The 25,357-nt window shown below is 37.0% G+C and overlaps 1 protein-coding gene across 1 annotated transcript; it reads left to right on the top strand.

The window, feature by feature from the left end:
• The first annotated feature begins 1,560 nt into the window (after positions 1 to 1,560).
• entpd1 (ectonucleoside triphosphate diphosphohydrolase 1) lies at positions 1,561 to 25,058 on the top strand. Its single transcript, XM_036572645.1, has 10 exons — positions 1,561 to 1,734; positions 17,956 to 18,083; positions 19,669 to 19,786; positions 20,079 to 20,229; positions 21,087 to 21,246; positions 22,127 to 22,342; positions 22,439 to 22,690; positions 22,809 to 22,916; positions 22,998 to 23,135; positions 24,104 to 25,058. Exons 1-10 carry the CDS (start codon positions 1,719 to 1,721, stop codon positions 24,311 to 24,313), a joined length of 1,497 nt encoding a protein of 498 aa, XP_036428538.1. The 5' UTR covers positions 1,561 to 1,718; the 3' UTR covers positions 24,314 to 25,058.
• The last annotated feature ends 299 nt before the right edge of the window (positions 25,059 to 25,357 follow it).

Genomic DNA, 25,357 nt, shown 5'->3' with positions numbered 1-25,357 from the left:
AGATGGTTCTATATAGAACCTTTTTAAAAAAAGTGTTCTATATAGCACCAAAAAGGGTTCTGCTATTGTAACAATCTTGACATCATAACAATAGAAGAACCCATCTTAGTACGATTTAGAACTCTTTTCAAAAAGGTTCTTTATAGAATCATCTACAGCACATTCTCCATCAATCTGAAAAATGTTTTCATGATGCAAAAAACCCTTTAATCATTCAGAAGGTTCTTTAAGTGTTCATGGTCCTATATAGAGGCATTTTTTTTTACTAAAGAACCCTTGGAGCCCCATTGGTTTTAAAAGTGTGTGTTAAAACTAAGCCCATCATGTAGAAGCTGAACTTTAGCTTGGCTAGCTGTTGCTGTGAGCTCTTTATATAGTGCTACAAAATAATGCTATATTACAGCCAGCAAAAGAAAGATACTTTTATCATACAAAAGTGTACAACTGTGACAAATGTGGATCTCGAGAAATGTTTGATTCTGCATTGCTATAAAAAAATGAGAAAAGTGTCCAGAAGCATGTTTTACTTGAACCTGTTTTTGCCCTTCTTTAGGTTGTGCCACATATTTCTTTTTATAACTATGGGTAAACATAAGAGTTGTTGAGGAATTAGAGACTGAAGATATTCTATATCTAGTTTTCTCCCATTCTTTTGGCGCAACCCCACACTTGATCTTTCAGGTCTGTTTCCCTCCAGCATTTAGTATCTTCTCTCAGCATCCACTGCGCCATCTCCGCTCCCCAAGGAAATGATGTATAATACACAGGGACAAAGGCTGTAATTTAATCCATGAGAATTTTTGTTGCAACAATGGTTTTCAGTTTTCAATAACTTAGCATTTAATGTTCTAGTATATTTTTTGAGAAGCGGGAGTGAAAGGCAGTTGTCGCCGTTGAAAAAAAAAAACAAGCATGCTTTTGTGTTGGATGAAAGCTTGGCCGGAAGTCAGTCCCTTTAGGAGGGGAACAGTGGCAGGACAATGGCAGCTAGTGTGAGAGTGTGGATTATGTATTGAAGCTGCAGGCACCTAGCTGTGTTTCCTCTATAAGCTGAACACAATTTTTTGCTCTCTGTCTCTTTCTCTCTCACTTTTACAGTACACAACGGACCAAGAGGAATTGCCAGGAAGTGTTTGAAATAAAATCTAGATGCATTAACGTACATTCAATTTAAGAATGTTTTTTGCTTTTTTCTATCAAGTTAACATTTCAGAGATACAAGGTTTTGTTACCGCTTTCTAAGGACGACATGGGCACATGAGTGATGTGACAGAGATAGTGAGTAAGGGTTTGTGAGAGAGAGATTGAGAAAGAGACAGAGAGAGGAAGTGAGAGAGCAAAAGACAGAGCGAGAGAAAGGGAAGAAAGACAAAAAGAAAAAAAGAGAGCGAGAGAGAGAGAGACAGAGGCAGAGAAAGAGAGAGAGACAAAAAGAAAGAGAAAGAGATAGAGAGACAGACAGAGAAAGAGAGAGAGAGAGAGAGAGAGAGAGAGAGAGAGAGAAGGGGAAAAGACTGCTGGCGGCAATCCCGCCCACTCTTAAGCCCCCCACCCCCCACCCCCACCTTATAAAGGACCTCAAGAATGGGAAAGACCTGCTGGCTGAGAAATACAAGCCATCAAGCAAGAAGACCAAACAGAGGGAGACCCAGAAAGAGAGAGTGACAGAGGGAAGAAGACAGGGGGGAGCGAGAAAGGAATAAAAAGAAGCTGCACAAATGGATGATCAGCCAGGTAGGTCAAGCGTTTTTTTTCTTGTTTATGTGCACTCTGACTGTTCACCACAGGACAAGCTGTAAGCTCATGAATGGCGGGAAAGAGGCTGCATATAAAGCAGGAGGCTGCGGTCCAGCGGAGTCAAATTACTTGGGTCCAGATGGCTTACAGATGATTTCCCCAAGAACTATTGATGTGGACAGTAGAGCGGTTATATACATATCTCATCACGTCTGAATCTGATTTGTCTTATTCCGACACTGGTGTGTGGTTTAACAGACTTCTGCCTTTATTTCCGGCCTTAACTGATTCATTGACTTGTTTGAGAATGCAGCCTACCAATTTCAGCGGCATGTGCATTTGACATAACGAAGCAATTGTAAATTGCATGAGTGAACACAGCCTTCAGACGTCTGCCAAATTTCCATAAAAGAGCATGACCGAAAATAACCTTCAAAAAAGCTGGAAAGGGTCTTTTAAAGTATACACCACTGAGCCAAAAAGAAATCAGGTTTGGCTGTCAAACAAACCTTCAACAGCACATCATTTTTCAAAGGAAGCTTATGTAGTTTTAGAATGGCTATATTAGTCGACTTGTCGACTTCCTTGAAAAAATGACTGGGATGACTTGCACCTGGCTTTAGGAAGAGCTAAAAGCTGCCTCATAGTATGACTGATTTAAAATTGGATTTCCATTATGAGTAGAACCACAACTAATGGAAGTTACCGGATCTCTTGTGAACGAAGACATGAAGTTCAGACCAGTACGCTAATATGTCCATTTGGTCCCTGTCCAAGTGATTGCTGCTGATGTGGATTCGCTGAGGGGCAGGGAGTTTGCTCTTGTGCTCAGAGTGCTAGAGGGACAGTCTGAGAGGAAAGTGCGAGGAAAGACCGTTACATAACCCCGAGGAATTGCTCTGTGAGTACATACAGGCCATCTGGAAACGAAGAAAGCCAACAGTACAAAACAAAGGCCTGGCAGTGTTTCCAAAACAATGTAGCTATTAAAGTGCAGACGGTTTACAAGAAAGTTTTACAACTAAACCTTGTCTTAAACCTTGATTTCACCTTAAGTCTTTCTAAAACAAAGAGGGCCATACATTTGGGAACAGCAGATGACTCTGATGTCTCATTCTTATGCTGGAGGATGGACCTGGTCACTCAGTTAGTGCCATCCACCACCCTGTCCCCCATCAACAAGCCCCTCTTTTTTTACTGCATTGGGGGAAACCAAACTTCCTGTCGCTGACACAACAAGGTCGGTGTGGACGTTCCTTATTATTCCAGTCATGTGTTGTTTGAGGAAGTCCTCTAGAGACTGTTATAGAAATGGGGCCTCGGTGATTCCCTTTTTTTATAGGGCGAGTTGCTCACAAGCAAGGCACAAACATGCAGGCTGAAGACAGAAAAAAAATGATTGTATAGCTAATTACCATCTGCAACGCTATCTGCCTTATCAGTACATCAGAACATCTAGGCCTGGATGATTAAATGGTTAAGGATTGTCAAATAAAGAGATTGTGTTATAACTTAAATGAATAATATTCTGTCTTAAAACCTTAAAAGCACAGCTGAATAAACAGTGCTGATGTCCACAGTTGGCAGAGTCTATGATCATTCCGCAGTGGAGGTGTAATGTAAGTGAAAGTGCTCTAATGAGGAGCAGTGAGACCAGCTCCAGATCTGTGTGAGAGTAATTATATCGTGACTGTTCTCACACATCACAGTACTGTTGAATATGGACTTGCTGAAAAGCCACACATGTTAAACAATTTAAACTATATTACATGCCATACTCCACTTATGCGCCCTATTGGCACACAGAGAAGAGACTAAGAGAATGACAGGCAAGGTCTTCTTTTACAGTCCCTGAAAAGACCAAAATATTACATTATTCTTGTATTATATTTTTCACCCAAGGTCCAGTTATACTCCCTGCCCCTTAACGAATCCACATCAGCAGCAATCACTTGGACAGGGACCAAATTTTAAATGTTCTTTATCAATTTAATAACCTGTTAATCATTTCAGTGTAGCTTACTGAGACTGTGTTGGCGCTTAGAATACTTACACAGAACTTTGGAGATTGCTCCCCACACATACTCAGTTAATACCTAGAACCTTTTGGGTATTTCAGAATAGCTTACTTAAACTACCTCAGAACATACCAACATGTTGCTCAAAATAATTATCTAGTACTTAAGAGCTTGAATCTCACAGTTACCTGGTTAAGACTTAGGGGACTGTAAAGGCAAGTGTTACCTGACCCTCTACAGGCACAGACACAGGATATGTTTTTTTCTAAAGTTTCACTTATGGCTTTTTAAAACATATCAGCCACACATATATATCTATACTGGTCACAGGCTGGCCCACATGTGAAGCAGTGTCATATGCACTCAGACTGTGGCCAACTTGTGGGCAAAAGCTGTTGCACTCGTGTGCAGAAATGAATTGACTGGTTCAAGTGTTGCTGAAATCACATTTTAAGTGAGTCATTTCCCTTAAGACACTGAGCACTGAGAGATCCCAGTTCTCACAGTATAAAAATGTATTTTTTTTCCTGACATGTTAACAAATATTTCCCTTTCTTAGCTCCAATTTATTAAACAATGACCAATGCCTAATTACTTTACCAGCCAATACAGAATTCCAATATATGGCAATGTATGGATTTTAAACATATGACATATATTAGCATAAATAGATTTTCCTTATTTTCAAATTATTTTTGTCACATATGGGCATATATCTGATATATGTGCCAACTTATTTGAAATTGGCCATTTTCAAATATGGCACATATATTTCAGCCATATTTCAACAATATCAATGTGTGTTACACATATGTGCAAACAAATATCTGTACACATACTTGGCAATATATAAACATTAGTATAATATTAGTATTATTTGTACAATAGCTACATAACTAAACTTGTTACAAGCTATAGAACCATTTAAACATGAAATAAGTGAAAATATTTTTCCTGACACATTTAAATAATTTAATATATAGATCAGACTACGTAAGATAAATGATCCATATAGTTTTTATATCGCTGTTGTCGGAAGAAAATCTTTTATCTCCGAAATGATAACTTTTCAGGAAAAGGAAGAAACCTACTTTACTTTTAATGTAAGTCAATGGAACAAGACTTTTTTTCCAAGTCATTTTGGGCCGTTTCTTTTGGTCTATTCATCATCCACAAAAATGGAGATACAAGGTTTTCTTCCAACAGCAGAGATATATTTGTTTACGCAGCTATCAGACATATATGCATGATCCATATATTATGCATTTATGTCCAATATTTGATACTTACATATATGTGCTCAATATATATGTGTACATATATTTTGAAATATACCTGACTCTTTATGATACATATATATATATATGTACACACACACACACACACACACACACACACACACACACACACATACATATATATATATATATATATATATATATATATATATATATATATATATATATAGCTACATTTCCTTCAGGATCAATAAAGTATCTATCCATCCATATATGGCCATATGTCCGATCACTAGCACCAAGAGCACTAAGCATCTGGTAGCAATGAGCTGGCTTTTCCTACTTGAAAGCCTGACAGCAGTTAATCATAACCCACACCTACTTTAAATAACAAAGGAGAGACAATGGGGTCTCTAGACACAGCCATGGAAACATGAAAAGGCCTATGAGGTTCTGAAAAGACTTTGTATATCAATCATCTCTACAGCTATGTTGATGATTATCTCATTATAAACTGCATTAAGGAATCTACAATGCATTCAGCTATTGAGGTGCACAAAACAGTAGTATGTGGAAGGGTCAAAGATGAGGTCAGCCAAAGGGGATGTAACAGATTATCTCGTTCCTTCAGGAGGGCAATAGTTAAAAATGTCAGGAAACAAAAACAAACCAACATGGCTGCAATCATCAACAGCCTTTTCACCCTGCTGTTTTTATATAAATATAAATGTGATGGCTAATAAAATAAAACATGATTCAGTGTGTGCTCACCCTCCCAGGGCCTCCCAGAGGAAGTTTTAGTGTACAAAGGGGAGTGAGTGTCCTGGGCTTGGCTTTGACTGATAAGATTAAGGAGAGTGCCACTACTAGGAAATGAGACATAGTGACTTTTCTAGCTTGAAAGGACATGATTATGTACTGTTTCATGCCTCCTGACAGTTTTGGACACCATAAGCAAACAGTCTTTGTTTCATGAAAGTTTTAGGATTTGGTAAATCAATGGGCCATCGATGATGGGCTCTTTCTGAGCAATCAGTTTGGAATATAGGATTTACTGTACTACGCATTGTTCATATATGCAAATGAATGCTGGATTAATTTTAGTTCTGTCCCCACCCATTCATGTTGAAGTGAAAAGGAGTGTTGTTACTGCAGACAGTCTGTAGCAGTGTTATTGGAGTGGAAGATGAGTAGAAAATGTCTAAACTGTGCTGTTCCCGAGTGTCTGGACGCAAAAGTTGTTATTGCGGCCTCCCACAGGATCCACAGAAGTCCCTGAAGTTGATTTTTTTCCTGAGGATTTCAGTCCAAACATTTTTTCCTGCACTTTTCAGCTGAGACAATTCAAATGAGGTACGCTATAAAAAGGTCAACCTGAAAATTTTCAGGTCAACTTGACATTTCACATTCACTTTTTGTTTTAAGTTGCGTTAGTTCAGTTTAAACTCTTTTGTTGACCTAACCTTAAAATATAAAGTTGACTAGAGGTAATTTATGTAGATAAGAGTTAAAGGCACAAGGTTTATACCTAGAACACAAAGGCCCACATTATTGAAAACAACATTTCAATCACTTTGTTTTTAAACAAAAGACTTTAACATGGTATGTAAATGTTGTTAATTTTTCAAAACATACTGTTCTCTCCCCAGTTCATGCAGTCAATATATGGAATCTAAGCTGCAAAAACAGCCCATTTTGATTTAATTGTTTTTTTTTGTCATGAAAACTAGCACATATATGTATGTATATATATATATATATATATATATATATATATATATATATATATATATATATATATGATGTGCAATACAACACAGTCAATCTAAAGAGAGATCATTTACATATAGTCACTGTCCAAAAAAAACAAAATAAACAAGTATCTCAATTTTTCATTTTTTGACATTATTTTAGAAAATCGTCTCCCATTTACATTGTGTGAAAATTTTATGATGAATGGATCAATAGAAATGCTCCAAAATTGTCTGAAATAAAATGTCTTTGCATTAGCTTACACTAAAAGTATAAAATGTTTTTGCCTTCTCCTGTAAAGTTACTATTTTGGAGATACACATTTTTCAGGCACAGCAACAAACGTGGTTTGTTTAAAACTAAGGGACACAGAGAGGTTGGAAAATGGTCATATAAAAATTAATTATGGCCTTTTTGGCATGCAAAACAAAACACAAAAGTTATATACAATAAAACATAGAATATTGACCCTTTAATGAATTAATTGCAAACAATCTTTAGCCAAAGACAATTTAAATGATCACTACACAGAGATCACTACACTACACTACACAGGTTCCTTGTTTAATGTCAGTAGAATACAAAAATGTAGTATTTGGTGTTGAGACAAAGCCATTGTGCTGTGATGACATCACGGAAAAGGGGGGGAGGTATTGCATGTCTAGCTCTGTCTGCAATCGTTAGTCATTTCACAAGTTAACAACACGCAGCACAGACATGCTGACATCCTCTGACCTTAAAGCTACAAGGCCTATCTGCTATTTGTTTCAAAAATATACCTTATGCTACTTGAGATGAGAATTTACTAAAGTAAAGATTAATCAGGCTAATCAGAGAACATCATAGTGTAGATCTCTACTCTCCAATGTCAGAGTTCTGGTTATGTTAGCTCCAAAACAAAGTATAAAGTATCACCACTAGCCACTGGAAACAGGGCGTTTCCTCTAATTATACAGGAAATAATTTCATTAGTCTCATTTTAATTATGTTCAGATGCACATCTTACAGAGTTCAAGCACTTTGTTTGAAAGACAATGGAAAAAAGCTTCACAATGCTAACGTGATAAATGTGACCATATGTAGTCACACATGTAGATTTTCCTCCCTTGCTGGGAAACACATCAGAAAGATACGTTTGCACTGACTTGTCTGCATTCACCTGGGAGACCTCAAGAACATGCACTTCAAACACAGAATAGGCCTGGTGGTTTTTCTCTGTATCTCTTCCTAAATCTCAACTGCAAGCACATCTCTTTCCTTTCTCAGTCAGGAACATTCCTTTCATTATGGTAAATCATAGCCATGAGAAAACCACCCTGAATCTTGTGAGGTCCTAATAGTGATCTCAGTTTTTGTTTTGAGGATTCCTTGGTGGAGAAACTGTTTCTCCTGTTCTCCTGACTGGATACAACAAGGGATTTCCCCACTTGCTCAACTGGTAACACCAACTATGCAGTGTTAGCTTTTGGAGCACAACAAAACTGAACATCGCAGAATTTATTTATGTCTTTATTTAAACGACCTACATATCTGACTTTTTTCTTAAATTTCCACTTTTTCCTTGAGGCGCACTTATAACATTTGTGTGGTTTATGCACCTAAACAGTCATAATTCCTTTTTTACAAGACCATTTTTCAACCTCTCTTTAGCTCTTAATTTAAATAGGCTTTTTTTGTTTCTGTGCCTTTAAGTCTAATATATTGTAAATGATCTCTGTTCTGATCTGCTGTCCTGAATAGCACCTTATTCACAAAGCACTCAGAGCTGAAACACCTGTTAGAACTACAATATGAATGAGTGGAACTAAAATGCTATATGGTGAATATATGTAAATGTGTTGGTTCTTGTGACATCACAGAAACAATTAATTCAAAATGGGTTGTTTAGTGTCCATGTTTGGATGGGAAGTGAATAGTACATTTTAATACTTTCACTGTGTGTACATATTACTTCAGAAAACAAAGCAAAAAATAACTTAATGGGCCCTTTAACAGAGTAGTTAATCTAAGGCTCCTAGTTTAAAAGGTGGTTTTAACCCTCTCAATGACATCACAGTGCTTTCTCAAAATAGGACAAAGGTTCTTTTTACTCTGTTAGGTGATTTGACAACAGCGGTAGCACAAGGAGGCATTTCCTCATCTTTTGCTAAAAGCACTTGACTGAATAGGAAACTTCAGTTCAGTGAATGAGGTACAGTACTGAGACTGTCTAAATACTTGACATGTGTGACACAACGCTCAGACACAATTTCTTTGTGATGATGCGTGGCTTTGTCAGCCCGACATCTGGATTATTGTAATGAGCTGACTGCAGGCCTCACACAAAGCTGAAGGTATCCAAGTGATCATATACCTGTTATCAACATAATTCCTACCCTACTGTCATTAAAATGTGGTTTCAGTCCTCTGATCCCTCATAATGCAGTCTCACATAACCAGATACCATGCACCTTCTCCAGGCCTGCTGTGATTCTTTAGCTTAAAGCTGAGTGTTGTACACAGCTGAGCTTTGATTTATGTAAATGTTAAAAGCCTTTAATGTCATTTAACTATTTCTGATTCCTGTCCCACTCTAATTCTGAAATCTGTCCTTGCAATGAGATTTGCGAGTTCACCTGTCAACCTGTCAAAGTTCCATTTCAACCTTGCTGTTGCTGTTTTATGCACTTAATTCAATTATGCCAAACATTTCCATTCAGTCAAACTGAGTAGTCAGTCTACACAGACTTTGTTACCTCAACACGAAGTTTGACTGTTGAGGAAACAAAATTGAAATTTTTGGTTTCATTGAGATGGAATTCTCTATGGATCAATGTATATAGTTTTCATTCACTGAGATTTTGTCAATCTTACATAAACCAGATACTTAAAGACAACACAATTTATTTATTTAATTTCTTTTTTTTTTGAGTGTAAATACTAAAACTCATCATATATCAAATGAGGCACCCAGAGAAAAACAAAACTTTGACAAAATTCATTAAGTTTCAGGTATGCTCACATCTTAGGACATTGTGTTGTCAGTCTTTTATTGGGTCAGTTTTGACATTTGCGTTTATCTGTTGGCTTGATTACTGGAGTATCAGAAACAAGAAACTCCTTAATGGTGTAGATAAATTAGTGGACAGCTTATAAAATGTTAACAACTATTTCAGAGGTGTACTTGAATTATTTCCCCTTAGGTCCACATATGTGTAAGTTTATGTACACACTTTAAAAAGATGGCTTTCAGGGGTTCTTCTAGTAAAGAAAATGGTTCTATATAGAACCATGAACCCTCAAAGAACCCTTTGCATGATTAAAAGGTTCTTTGCATTGTAAAAGGGTTCTTCAGAGTGATGGAGAATGTGTTGTATATGGTTCTATATAGCACCTTTTTGAAAAGGGCTCTAAATAGCACCAAAAAGGGTTCTTCTATTGTTACGATGTCAAGCTTGTAACAATAGCAGAACCCTTTTTGGTGCTATAAACAGTTCTATATAGCACCAAAAAAACTTCTGATTGGCTGTCCTGTTTAGTACCAAATCCAAAAAGCAGTTTGGGCTGAAACACTCTTTATAACTTCACCATGAAGGGCTGGGGGCGGGGCTTAACTGCTGTGGACTGAATGGGTAGACATACATAAATGTGCAACATCAGTGAATTCAAAACAGGCTGTTTTTGCAGCTTAGCCTTAATAAATGGACTGTTAGAACTGGGGAGTGAAACTTTAACAGCTTACATCTACATCAAACTCCTTTATTTAAAAAAAAATGTTGTTTTTCCACAAGGTAGGCCCTTTAAATAGGGCTGAATTGATTATTTTATTAGATGATCATCCTCTAAATGTAAAATGTCATTTTCTTCTAGCAGGATCTCACTACAGACTTCTTAAGTTACAGTATAATACATTTAAAATATCTTTTACCCCCAGTGTGATCTTACTGTTAATGAACAAGTGAAAATGTAATGTGTTTTTGTCTCACTGTCTGGTTTTGGAAATGTATTTTATCTAGGTTATTTTAATTTGTTTGCACTATCATTTCTTGATATTTCTGTTCTATTCCACCAACGAAAACCCAAAGAGACCTTTATGTTAAAGCCGCTGCTGTTACAATGCTTAAAACAGTTGTTTTTCCACACAGGTCCATGTATGACTTTTATATGGTTTAATGTAGCAAACCATCAAATTAACTTTTACATGAGCAGTCATATTACATGGCAAATATCTCTTTACACCTAGCTGTTTATGTTAATATGACTTTAAGATTGATATTTAAGCACTGTTCTGATCGGCTACTCTGTATCATGCCTCATTCAAACAGCAGTCCAGGCTAAAACACTTCTTATGACTTCAGTGTGAATGGGCAGAGCTAAACTGCTGAATATGCAGAAGTATGTAAATGTCTTCATGATACCAAAAAACTATTCATTTAAAAACCTTTTTACTGCTTAGCATCCATATATGGAAATGGAGAATGAATGTTACATTTTGTAATTTGTAACCATGTCTACAGTTTTTTGTTGAACTAATAGACACCAGTAACTGAGACCTTACGGAACTATACAATGTTCAAATGTATCTACTTCCATTTGTTTTAGACTGTTTACAAAAAGGCTCAGGTAGACAACAATCCTTTGAATTGCACAACCCTCAGGCAAATGAAGCAGGATAAGCACAGACAAGCCTACAGATGATGCGTAAATCTTGCTGTGCCTGGTTTAGCCTAAGGCACCCCAGCCTCAGTCTAGTCTCTTCCTTCATTGATACTCAATGCGGTGTAGGGACATACTTATAAAGTGCCTAAGAAATACATATAGAAGGAATGGTCAAAAACTTCATGGGAGACATACTGCATTGGAGCCAGACCAGAAGTGAAGATTTACTAGGCAGAGAGGGTGAGTGTCTCCCGTCTTCTCTTAGAGAGTTGAGCCATAACATATTCTTTACATGAACCGCTACAGAACAAACATAATTGTGTATTAACAGTTTGTATCAGAGACATGTGGAGGTTGCCTTAAAGCAGATAATTTGGCTATTTAGAGCAAAGCAGCAGGTCATTTAATCTAGTAGAGTTTATTTGTTTCCACTGTTACTGTAGTAACGACTTCCATTTCCTGGGTTAGCGAACGACTCACAATTAGGCAAAGAAAGCTTAGAGATGATGTGTTTGATCTGGCACGGGGGTCTGCAGGAACGCAGTGAAGGCACAATGTTCATGATCAGACAAACTTCCCCTTAAATCACTTATGTTAAAGGTCAAGGACAAGATCACAAAACTTATACTAGTATACAAATCTACAGTCCTCAGTGAAGTGTGGGTGTGTGTTCTTGTTGATCATTTAAAAAGAAATGCTTTTTTCCAGAGAAACTTTCTCAAAACATGCTTACAGTTAAATTGCACTACTAAGTAAACAGTGGTTTATTTAGAAATGCAGCATTTCACGGTTCACTCTATCACTGTTCCTTGGAAAAAAAAGAACAGTAAAAACAGTGAGTAAACATTTTCACGTTGTTTGTTAGTCACATATTACTGGCTTAGTGGCCGCAGCTTTGTAGGTACTGGACGAAAAAGTAATTTGCATCATTTTTGCCCAAACAACATAAACTTTTTTTCTAGCATCTATCATCTGTGAACAATTCAGATGAAAGTGGGGGAGTGCAAATGCTCCAACTTATCCCACAGGCAGAGTTACTTACACAGGGGACAGCTGCAACAGTTGCCAAAAAGTAAATTAATTCAATACAAATATATACTGTTTGAATGAGAGGAGCTTTCCAGCATAAATACAAACAATACATGCACACAAAAAAATAAATTGTGAAAAGAGGCTGTGTCAAACATGGCAAACTTATTTTTGTTCACAACGTAATAGAGCAAATATCAGAACAATAACGTGTGAATAGATTTTATTATTATTTGATGAATATGTTGTCGCTGTCAGGCAAAAACATTGTATCTCCATTTCTGTTGTTTTTTTGGCATAAATAGAAAACTGCAGTCACATGTTGCACTGTGTTAAATTTCATGAACAGACCCATAGTATTAGTCCAAAATTACTTGGAACAAAAATCTCTTTACAATAACTTCCATTAGAAGTTAAGAATGATTTTCCTTCTCCTGTAAAGTTACCATTTCAGAGATACAAGGTTTTGTTTTAACAGTGATGATATGCATAAAAATTTCCAAAAAATAAAGAACTATTTTGAATTCAAAATGGGGGGGATTTACACTTCTCTTAATGTGTTCTTTGGGAGTGTTAGTTGTAACAGTTTACTAAACTAACCCTGCTGCATGGAGGCTATACATTAGCCTGGCCAGCTGTCACTGTGAGTTATTTACATGCTTCAAAAATGTTCCACACTGCAGCCACCAAGAGCGGGATTAAAATAATATCTGTGTAATTCTGTAACATGCACACAGCTTAGTAATAAGAAAAACATTTATGATAAAAAATACTTACTTTTAGGGCACAAAAACAGTCTTTATGTTGAGGGAGAAAATTCATGGGTTATGTTGCTATGGGAATATGAGAACCTGACCAAAAAAGCTTTTGCTGCTGTCCAAGGAGTTTCAACTTCACAGGAGAAGGCAAAAACCGATTTTAATTTTAACATAGGTTAATGTAAAGAGATTTTATTCTAAGCAATTTTGGAGCATTTCTGTTGGTTCATTCATCATGATATCATGATATCTTTTACACAAAGGTCAGCGTGTTCAAAACACATACAAAAATAAAAATTGACCAAAACTGACAAAGCTTTTTGGGCTTTTTTTTTTGACAGCAGCAGTATTTGACCTGAATCTGTTTAACTACTTAAAAAGTCCATGTTACATTTTACTCCATGTGCTTTGCTCCCCCTTACATATTCAATATGTAAATATTTATCATTTTCTTAATATCTCATTACATTTCAGCTTGCACCTATCCTTTCCACGTAGATGTAGCGAGACAGGAAAAGTTGTGCAAGTTTGTTTTTTAAACGGACCTCAGACTATTTCATGCAAATGGACACTTATGATCCACAATGCTTCAGTTGCATCATACCTGAGGTGTCTCAGTCCCATAGCTGACCATATCACAGTATGAGAAGCAAGGGTAAAAAAACTCCAAAAATGATAAGTTGTGGAACAAAAGGATATTGTTTGGATGTAAACATTAGAGCAGAAGGCATGGTGAACAATGAGCGGGGCAGTGCTGAGAGGGAAGTGAGGCAAGCAGTGATAAGAGTCTACTGCTGCATTTGTTATTGTTAAATGCTATACTGCCTATCACAGTTTACATGAGTGGCTTTGCCTCAGTCCTTGCTTTTTTTGTAATGCAGTAATGAAACAATGCATTAGTTTCCTTGGCCTAGTCCAATGTTTCCCAACCCGGTACTCAGGGCCTCCCAGATGGACCACCCCCCTTATCCCTACATATTACGAGTTAGATTGGAGCAAAAATGTGGACCATCTGGAGAGCCCTAAGGACTGGGTTGGAAACTATTGGCCTAGACTATTTAGATGTAAAATATTTTATTGCCTTAATTTAATACTGTTTTATCTTGGTGCTAGACTTTGGACTCTATTTGCATGCAAGCCTTTACTCAGATGATAGAAGCTGGTAGATACAGAAGCACTGGTCTCGCAGCAGCAGATTCTTGCAATGTGTTTTAAAGGGCCCATATCCAAACCAAAACCTTCCTTGCATTGTTGAAATAAAAGAGTTTGATGTAGTACGTAAATTGTTTTATTCTTTTAAAAGGTACCGTTTACTCCCCAGTCCATACAGTCCATACAACATCCTATTTTGAATTAATTGTTTTGTGATGTCACAAAAATCAACGTATTTACGCCTATCCAGCCTACAGCAGATTAGCTCCACCCATACGTATTGAAGTTGTGTTGGAAATGTGGTATTTATGAGATAAGCGCCACCACAATGTTGTATTTATTCTGATTCTTTTACGAGCCCCAATTTTCCTAGTGAGGGGCATCAACAATAAAGCAATGGCAGCCACTCATAGTTGTACTGTATTGTAAACTGGTTGCATTTTAGTTATTCAGCAGCCACACCTGAACACTGCCGGCTAAAAGCATTCACACTCAAAATAAAAATATAAGCACATGTTATGTGAAGCTATTACCTGAATAAAAACACTACTCATCTCAGAAGGATCCTCTGCTCTTCATTTTGTTGCAGCTACACAAAACCTAGCTACTATCTTTAATCACAGAAAAAAAATGCAAAAATGCATCATTTCCTGCGTGGCCATCTTGTTTCTGACCAAAACCACCAGAACACAAATTACCTCGTGCTTAAGACCTCCGAAATCTTAAACAGGAACATCCGAGGAGGAGGATTTATGAATTATGTGGAGCGTTTCAACCCGGACTGCTTTTTGAACGAAACGAGGCAATCAGAGCAATCGATTTACATTTAGCTATCGGTTTTATAGACACAGTAACAAAACAGTCTGTTTAATTCAAACGGACAGAGAGGTTGGAAATGGTCATTTAAAATGAATTTAACACGACGGTTTTTGGAACTTAATCCACACAAGCGTCGTAAGTGACTTTGGGGGGAAAAATAAACAGAAGACGTGGCCCTGGCAACCTCCCCCACTCTCAAAGCAAACAACGAGTCCCTGGGCTACGGCCTAAATTTAAACATAGCGCAACTAAGGAAACGTTCAGTTCTGCAGTTAGACAGGACCGGTGTACAGAGCATTCAACACTAATGTTGAGCAACACATCAAAGATCAGGGGCTCTCCAGCCGGCGGTCACGCTAACACGGCTCAGCCGGGTTTCCATGGCGAGCAGAGCCCTCACAGTGGAAGTGACCGAAACGCTCTTCCTTCCTCTGATGGACTCACCTTCCTCATGCACCTCTTCCGGTGGGAATGTAGGCCAGATTTTAGGTAAAGGTGTAGTCTTACTCCTGTGTCCCGTAGCCGTAGGCTATTCTCTCTCTCTGTTTAACTACTCACAGAACTGCGTGTGGAGTGGAGATGTGCTGTAGGAAGCGCAGACGCTCAGGAATGTAGCCGTCGAGGCCAAGCTAGTCACTCTTAGTGGCCTCATTTAGCTCCTTCAGCTCGTTTAGCTCCAAGCTAGTCTCTCTTAGAGGCCTCCTGTAGCTCCTTTAGCTGCTTTTCTGTGTGTCTGGTGACTTGGGATTGAACCTGCCGCTTGCCTAAACAGCAGCAAGCAGCCGCACACCACTGCCGTCCCTATGGCATTCAGCTTAGCAACAAGACTTACTCATTTAAAGATGCATTTGTGTTTGGCCTTCTATCAAGATGATATGCTACTTTGGATCAGATATAGCTGGAAATAGAACAGACGTTGGGCAATAGGCCAGCGTTCATTTAGTCATTATCCCAAGTGTAGCGATTCCTAATCCCAGTCCTACTCTGCACGTTTTTAGTGTTTTCCCTCATTTAGCACAACTTTTTCAACTCAGTAACTAATTTATAAGCTACTTGTGTGTTAAAGAGTACAGAAAACACAAAAACGTACAGAGCATGGGGTCTACAGGATTGACCTTGTACACCACTGCCCTAAAAGGCAACGGGTATGAATGTAGTTAATGTGTATCTCAATCTTTTTTTCTTTTTTTTCTCAGTTTCTAGCTTTCTGCATAATTTGAGCTCAGCAGCTGTCTTTTACATAGTGTAAAAATTTCACAATGATGGGACCTATAAAAATGCTCCAAAATTGTTTTGAATAAAGATTAGTTACATAAACTTACATTGAAGGTTAAGAAAGTTTCTACTCTGTGCTGTAAAGTGACAATTTTGGAGATGCTTGTTACATATTGTTGCTTTCCAAAGAAAACATTTTGTCTCATGGGTGAAAGCAGGCTGTCAGAATTAATCAGTTTGGGACTGAAAAATCAGAATAAATAATCAAAGACCAAATCAAAATGTGATCAAATCAACTGGTGCATTAAGAAACAAGAATACACGGATGAACTTAGTAAATTGGCAGATCTCAGACAATGACAGCAGTGGATGGTCAAATAATACTTAAAACAATGAAAGGAAACACACACACAAACAAAACTGTTGAACAGACCAAGAATCATGTCCAGATTATAAGTATAGCTGTGTCAAAGACTACCCTAAAGAAAATAATACACCTGCATGACCTCAGAGGGTTTTAACTGAGGTAAGCCTCAAGAATAGCATCAAGAACAGTATGCTGAGCTACAATTATAGTATTTAGTACATGAAATGTTGTTGTTTGAGATGAAGTCTAATGGACAGATGGCCTGAAGATTAGAGAAAAGCAGGTAACTGCTTATGATCCAAATCTAGCCAAATACCTCAAAATGCAATGAATGGTACTTAACCTATGACCATGACCCAAACATACTGTTATTAAGGAGTTTTTCAGGGACCAAATTGGAATTGTCCTGGCTGGTCAAGTCCGTCTCCAGACCTGAACCCAACTGGGCATTTATTACACTAGCAGGAACAGAAATGGCTGGGAAATCATTGCCAGGAAACTGCTGGTGTCTGTGGGTCACTGATTGCAAAGGATTTGCAACAAAGTACTAGTCATGACTATTTTATTTAAGATTCTGTTCATTTGTCCGATTACTTATATTCCCTAAAATAGGAACACTATGTATGAAAAGATTCAGCCTTAGGTTAAAGCTCAAATGTACAGTAACTGTTTTGTTTAAAATCTTAAGTATTAAAATGCAGAAAAAGAAAAATACAACAAAATGTCGGCCACAGACTGTTCAGTTTCCTGCCGACCACACAGTGTATGTGTATAGTTTGCACTCAGTGTGATCTTTTTATATTCTGGCTGAGAAAAAGCAAAGCCTGTGTCAGATCAAAAGCAGAGCATGGCCTTGTATAAACAGTGGAAAGCCGCAGTACCTGATAGAGAGGAGACGGGTAAACAGTGTGATGGTTCATACCTTATTTGATTTTCCACGAGGCTCACAGTTGAGTGTTTCCTTTCATTGTCTTTCCTCCACAATTCTGTTTAAACTGTGAATTTCTCCGACATGACAGGTAATTTAATGTTATTCATTATGGTGTCTGGCTGTTTAGATGCCGTGATAATCCATTAGTTAAACTGGTGCGGTTTTATGATCTTTAAAAAGTCACAGAACGTCAATTTCTAAAACTGTTTTTTTTTTTTTAGTTTAAATTTAGACACGTTTAATACATTTGTGCATTAACAGATGAACTCAGTCCCTTTCTTCTCCTCACTGTTTATCTTAGAAATGAAAGCCAAGAATCCGTGGCGAAGGCCGTGGATCATCTGCATCGGTGTCTTTTTCGCCGCTGTAATCATCACAATGGTGGCCGTTGCAGTAGTACAGAACAAACCTCTACACCAGAAGTACAAGGTAATGGGTTCTTCAGTTCCTTAGTAAATACCATGGTATATAGAACTAAGAGACCTCAAAAAAGATCTTTCACTGCTTAGATTCTTTTAATGTGTGCCATGCTAAGTATACTACATTTGCCTCCACAAGGCTTTGATGGTCAGTTATAATAATCTCTATTACATACATTTTTATTAGTATTATTAGGCATATTATTATTATCATGTATAATTTCCATGATGGAGAAACTGTCCTATATAGTTCTCTAAAGAAGCTTTTAGACATGGTCTTATATAATACCAATTGTTATTGTTATAATTCATAGAACCTATTTTGGTCGTATATCAAAACCTTTTCTAGAAGTGTTTGAGTACAACCATAAAGGGCTAAAAATGGTAATGTTTCCGGGAGACACAATGATGGGGCTCTCTAGATGTCTTTAATGTAGGATTACTCATTTATTGGATTGCCAAATTCTTATTTGTCAGTATAATAAACAAACAATTCACAGAACCAGCTGAACTGTAAATATATGTGCTAAGAGCATTCCATTTATTTTAGCATGTTTACATGGAAATTATGATTTTTCTGCACAATTAAGTCATGGAGATGTAAGCATAGCTAAAAATGGTCTGATATGTAATGGTGTATTGTAGAGAAACTTACCTACTTGCTGAGTTCTTTAAAGTGGTGATGATAGGAGGGGGTCATCAGGTCTACAATGCAAATATAGAATTGTAAATATTTTCATTTATGATCCAAAATGACCGGTGAAATTACACTGTGCTCTGAGTTTCTGTATTTAATGTTATGGTAGCATGATGATGCTAAAATAGTGGCAAATCTGAAAAAATATGTCTTCTTTGGGGACTGTGTTGCCTTACAATGCCCTGCATGTGCGCTTCCGCCATAAATATATTTTAGAAATAATCAACTGCAAGGTTGATTGGAACCATTAAACGCTTCAGACATCTAGTTCCTATCACAACCACTGTGAACAGTTCTGACTTTGCAAGTTTCTATACAAAAGAGCATTTTACATTACTTTGTTTAGAGGTAATTTTGCAGGTAGAATCCCTCTTTAAACTTATTAATGATGTAATGTAACTTATCAGCAGTAACCATCCACAGCTGAAAACATTTTGGTTACAAATACTTTTCTGATTTAAAAATCTGTAGTTTCTTCAAAAATACCTTTTCTCGTTTGCTGACAAGTATAAAAAAACATGATTTGTAGTAGTCAGAACATACCGTGCTGATGCTTATATGGGTGCTACTGCTAAGATTGTACAATTGTCTACTGAGAAAATACCACAGTTTCCATTTTTTGGATGATGTGTTATGATGAGCTCTTGTTGACTTTGGTTTTTAATCATACTGACACTTTATTAACATGTGCATAGCAATAAAATTTCTAAATGTGCCCAGAAATAAATGTTTACAAGCCTGATTTATGGAGAGTGGTTATAGGCCAAACAATAAGTTAATTAAGAAAAATTGCTGTGACAAGTTTAGACTGTTCTCATGCATCATGCAAGCTTGGATGTGCTCTGCACTGTCATAGATGCTCTTTTTCAGTGCTTTGTGTCTGTTCTTTGCTTTGCAGTATGGGATAGTTCTGGATGCAGGCTCCTCCCATACATCTGTCTATATCTACCAGTGGCCAGCAGAAAAAGAAAACAACACTGGAATGGTTCAGCAGAAGCATGCCTGCAATGTGAAAGGTACATCAGAACAATTGCTTTAAATATACTGTTTAACAGCATAGTCAACCATATTCATCAGAAAGGCTGCTTTAAATTCTAAACCTACACAGATTTCACCACGTGACTGCAATTATGCATGCCTCGAGCAAGCTGAGCTTTGAAAACTATATGCTTTAGGCTCTATTACTGCAACAAGTTTTGGCATAAAACTCATTAGAATGTTGCAGCTGTCTGTTACTCAGTAAGAGCTTCTGTACTTTTTTTTTAAAGTAAATAACTCTCCTTCGCACTTGATGTGGTTTCTTAACAGGCAAGGGCATCTCCAGTTATTCAGCTGAACCAAAGAAGGCTGGTGAGTCTCTGAAGGAATGCATGGATGAAGCCAGGAATACCATACCTGACCACAGGCACCATGAGACACCAGTGTACCTCGGAGCCACAGCAGGCATGAGACTGCTCAAGTAAATAATATTTAATATCATTAGAAGATGTAGAGAAAGTCATTATGTGGGATATACAGAAAATTTAACACATATTACTTCACTGAAAGAAAGATGCTAATCATTTATTATATTTGACTACATTTAACAAATAATACAGTATTCATTACTGTTTACTGACCTATTATTACCAACTATTGCAACTACCAACTACCAAATATTTTAGCCATAAGAAATTTGACAGTGGTATCATTTTTGTTGACTCCAGAACATTTTGTTTGAAATTAAACATTGACTATGAGGTTAAAGTCCAGAATGTCGGTCTTAATTCCATGGTATTCACCACTAGGTTGGGTGAAAAGAATATAACTGGAAAACTGGTTCTTAGTCTGCTATGTGTTGTTGAGTCATTAAGTCAAGCAGAAAAGCTCTACCAAAATACTTGTAATTGCTTTTAGTTGTGTAGTTGTGCATTTGCAAATGGAGTCTGTCAAGGAGCCAAGAACAATCAGTGTGAGTAAAGCACATCATCACAATGCGCAAAATCAGCATAAATTGATCAATATTGCCAAAATTAAGTGCATCGAAACGTTGCTTAAAGAAGCAACAACGCACTATTTAGATGCTTAGTAATAACAAACAATCTAGCAGATAACCAGTATTAAACATAATTTGTAGTCCTCTGACTTGAGAGCACTATAGCTTTGATTCCTACATGGTTCGCCCAATATAGACCTATATACCCTTGATAACACCCTGCGTTTAAGCTTTTTAGGCTCTTCCATTTGCTGGAGTGTAAAAACTACAACGTTTGTGTCATTGTCTAATTCTTTACTGCACTGTAGTGAATATCTATAGATAACAGAATGTTTGTTAAGGATGGAGAATGACGCTGCCTCAGAAAAGGTACTGGAGTCTGTGGAGCGATTCCTGCAAACCTACCCATTTTCCTATCAGGGAGCTCGAATTATAACTGGCCAAGAAGAGGGAGCTTTTGGCTGGATCACTGTCAACTACCTGAGTGATTATTTAAGAAAGGTACTTAAGAAGTCCATTCATCTAGTCTTTTGCTCCCAGATTAACAAGATGGACCATAACATACAACACATAACATTTGATTACTTATATTTAGTGATGCACCAAAATGAAAACCAAAACTGAAAATGAAGACATACGTGGCTGAAAACAGAAACAACAACAAAAAAAATCTTTTTTTTTTTTTGTTTGTTTTCTTGTTGAACTTTAAGTTGTAATTAAGTTTAATTTATTATTTAGAATGAAGTTACTAAACAAAAACTACAAGATAATAAAGAAAACACATTTTCATTATTGATCAAATCTGCTTTTAATAAGACAAAACTGAGCTGACAATTAAAAAAAATATTATTACAGTATATAGGCTACAGAATGTGCCAGTGAAATCCAGCGTCCTCAAAAACAGAATGGTTGATCATCCAAGACAGTTACTTTTTTAGTTATACTTTGCACTTTGGCACTGTTGTTTGTGAAATTTGTAATTATTTCAAAACCTGAGGCTTTTTTCTCAGCCAAAAAAACAAAAGTGCCTCTTTTAACCATTTTTAAGATGTTTTGGTGGCCAGAATTTTGGTGCATCTCTACTTATGTTTTTTTTTAAAACCATCTTCCTTAATCCAGTTGAACAAGATGAACCACCAGATTAAATGATTATTAGTTATTATGTTTACTTGGCCATCTTTATAAGAATGGTTTACTGAAAAACGAAATTTACAAAATTTTCTACTAACCTCAAATGTAGTCAAGCTAAGACTTTTCTGGAGTTAGTAGAAAATTGTATAAGTTAGATTTTTTACTTAATCATTCCTTTAAAAAGTATATTTAGATTGGTAGCTTGGGATATTAATGGTAATAAAGTTTGTGTGTATGTGTTTAAATGCAGGCTTCAGGAACTCTAGGAGCTCTTGACTTGGGTGGAGCCTCTACTCAGATCACTTTTGTGTCTGGACAGAATCTGGAGTCTCCAGACAATTCTATTGATTTTAGGCTTTATGGAAACGATTACCAACTATACACCCACAGTTTCCTCTGCTATGGAAAGGATCAGGTCCTTAAGCTTTCTTTGGCAAACGAAATACGATCAACATATCAAAAATTGGTAAGATATTTGAGAAAAATGAAGAGCATTTTACATTTAGCTCATGCCAGGCAAGTGCATCTTATATTTCTCTCTCTATATCTTTTCTTTTTTAAGACAGGTAACATTACTCTGAAGGACCCTTGTTTCCATGAAGGCTACAAAGCTCCCAAAAACTTTGAGAATGTCTTTAACAGCCCTTGTGTAGAAGGCTTGAGTTTGACCCAGAAAGACTTCATGCATGTGGGTCTTGGGAATGGAACAGCATGTCGTGCAGCAGTCAGAAAAGTGTTTAATGACAGTCACTGTACTCATTCAACCTGCTCCTTCAATGGTGTCTTCCAGCCCCCTGTGGATGGGAAGTTTGGGGTAAGGCAATGCAATATTGGAAAAAAATGTAAAATACATACAGTTTTGTATAATATCTGTGGAATGCATAGAGAAATACATTAATATGACATAGCTGACTTTCACTGTTTGTCTTTAGGCATTTTCTGCTTTCTACTTTGTGATGAACTTTTTGAACCTGACCAGTTACTCTTTAGATGAGGCTAAAGAACAGCTGGCAAGATACTGTGCCACACCATGGAGCATTGTAAGAATTTTCTACTCACTTAAAAAAAATATGAGCCTGTTTTGATTTATTTTGAACTGAAGCTTCATATTGAACTTGCAGATAAAGCAAAACCACCCTGACGTGAAGGAAAAGTATCTTTCCGAATACTGCTTCTCAGGTACCTACATTTTGACTTTGCTGGAAGATGGATACAACTTTACTTCTGAGAACTGGAAAGACATCGAATTTATCAAGCAGGTAAGCACAGCTTATTGATCATAATGATTATTGATCTGTTTGATGAATAATCCCATTTGAATACTTTGAACTCAAATACTTTACAACAGTGTGTCCTGGCAACATAGTCTGATAGGTTGAAAAGGTTGATATGGTTGAAAAGCATTCTGCTTGTGTTATGTCTGATGATAGCTGGTTGCTAAGTAACAACACTGGTTACTTTAAAGGGAACTTACACTGATTTTTCAAAATCACTATGATGTAAACAAAGTCTTTCTGAGTAGTTTGATGTGAAGTGGTTCATTGTAGAAAAACGTACCAAATTGAATTTTTGAACTAGGGGTTACCATGTTGGCAATGCAAATATAGGCGATGTATTTACTATCCAAAATGACCAGTCAGCCTACTACACAAGTTTTTATATATAATGTTGATAATACTCAAAAAAAGAAAAAGGTTATTTGAGTACTGCTTTGCAACACTCTGCATGTAGCTCTCTGCCATATTTAAATGGCCAAAAGTTTATCTCAAAACTATCTGAAAACAGTGTCTCACGAATCAGGCAGCATATTCATAACTATTTTGTGTAAAACTTTCTGTAAGGTAGCTTTGAGGCATTAAGCGCTTTGAACGTCTGGTTCCTATCACTACCATTGTCAACAATTCTAAATCAGTAAGTTTCTCTAGAACTATGCATTTCACATCAGAACAATGATTTAATTATACAAAATTTTGAAGTAAAAAGTAGCAAATTTTAAAAATATTTGAAACATTGTTTGGAGTTTCTTTGCTTTACCTTATTTTTTACATTGTAAAACTGTTGTAACACTCATTGTAACACTTACATTGTACCACTCAAGGTCTTCTGTTTTTGTGCATAACATCACAGTTGAAACAATAACACACTCCCTCTCATGTTCTATTGCTTAAATGTCTTGTTTTTAGCTGTTCAAGTGTGGCTTGCAGTATAACTCCCTGTGTCTCTGCAGATCGGGGACAGTGATGCTGGCTGGACGCTGGGTTACATGCTCAACCTGACAAACATGATCCCTGCAGAAGCTCCGGACACTCCACCCCTGCCCTACGGAGGCTATGTCACACTCATGGTCTTCCTCTCCTTGATGATACTTGTCCTTGGCTTACTTGCCTACAAATGCTTCCGCCGACCAACTGGCTCAGCCCAGAAAGAAATCATTTAGATTTGAACAGGCTACTCTGCTGTCCATCCTTGTGGAACATTTGTTTCTGAAGAACGAAGCCTACATTTTAAAAATAACCAGTTCAAAGGAAGAGTCTTACATTTCAGAAAAGAGACTTTATACCTCATCTGAAGGAAGCACGGGCTGCATATATTTGGAATATATTTGGGAGCCTGCTTGATGCGAGAGACATTGGAGCACATACAGTATCCTCATACAACTGGATTGTTGTATACCCATTTCTTTGGTGTTTGTTAGGACAAAATTTTAAAGCTGCCTCCAAAACATCTCAGGAGTAAGTGGAGAGAAGATTGTAAATTTCTCCTAAAAGGGAAAGTGCAGTGATGTATATTGTGTGCCTTTGATCCTTACGCATAGCAAAATATTTTTAGCAATAGAACTATCTGACAGGATAAAGCCAGTTAATGTAGCACTGCGACTGTGATTTCTGTAGGCAAAGCCCATCATTCAGAGTAGTTGTCTGTCTTGCATCATTAAGGAAGTTTCAGCAGTGACACTCCATTTTTAAAACTAAAATATGAGGAGGCACAATGTTACATTTCAGTCCAAAAAACAGATTGTTTTAGAGTTCTTTTGTAATATCGCGCCATGATGTATGTTTATACTGCCTGATTTTTGTGACACATCTGTTTAAAGTTGCTTTGTACCTGTCTGTGTTACTTCAGTAACATACATGTGAAACTGTTTTTTTTATATTTAAATAATAAAGTGATCAGTGAGTTTATTTTGGCCTTACTTATGGGCTCTATCACTGATTTATCAGTCTACTCAGGCTTTAGCTGGAACTCCAGTGTTTGTAAAGAAGCTGTTTTCTGTGCTCTTCTTCAAACTATGTTTTTACATGCTGAGCGTTTATTATAAAATAATAACCAAGCACTGCTTGGTTATTATTGGTTACCAAGGATTCTACCTTTACAAAATATAACTTGGACTGGATACAGATTGCAGTGGCGTGTATTACATCCCAATCTTGCTTATGAGTGTCTGTTATATTGAGGAAATTGCCTTATATGTGTGCAATAC

The sequence above is a fragment of the Colossoma macropomum genome, unplaced genomic scaffold (assembly GCF_904425465.1).
Source record: "Colossoma macropomum unplaced genomic scaffold, Colossoma_macropomum, whole genome shotgun sequence".
NCBI lineage: Eukaryota > Metazoa > Chordata > Actinopteri > Characiformes > Serrasalmidae > Colossoma > Colossoma macropomum.
Note: the sequence above shows the minus strand (reverse complement) of the source record. Positions and strands in the feature narration are given on the sequence as shown.

Excerpts from the sequence above, each read along its gene's own strand:
- entpd1 (XM_036572645.1), top strand. Across the intron at positions 22,691-22,808 it reads CTGTGGATGGGAAGTTTGGG|GCATTTTCTGCTTTCTACTT; the intron begins GTAAGGCAATGC and ends GTTTGTCTTTAG. Across the intron at positions 22,917-22,997 it reads GTGCCACACCATGGAGCATT|ATAAAGCAAAACCACCCTGA; the intron begins GTAAGAATTTTC and ends TTGAACTTGCAG.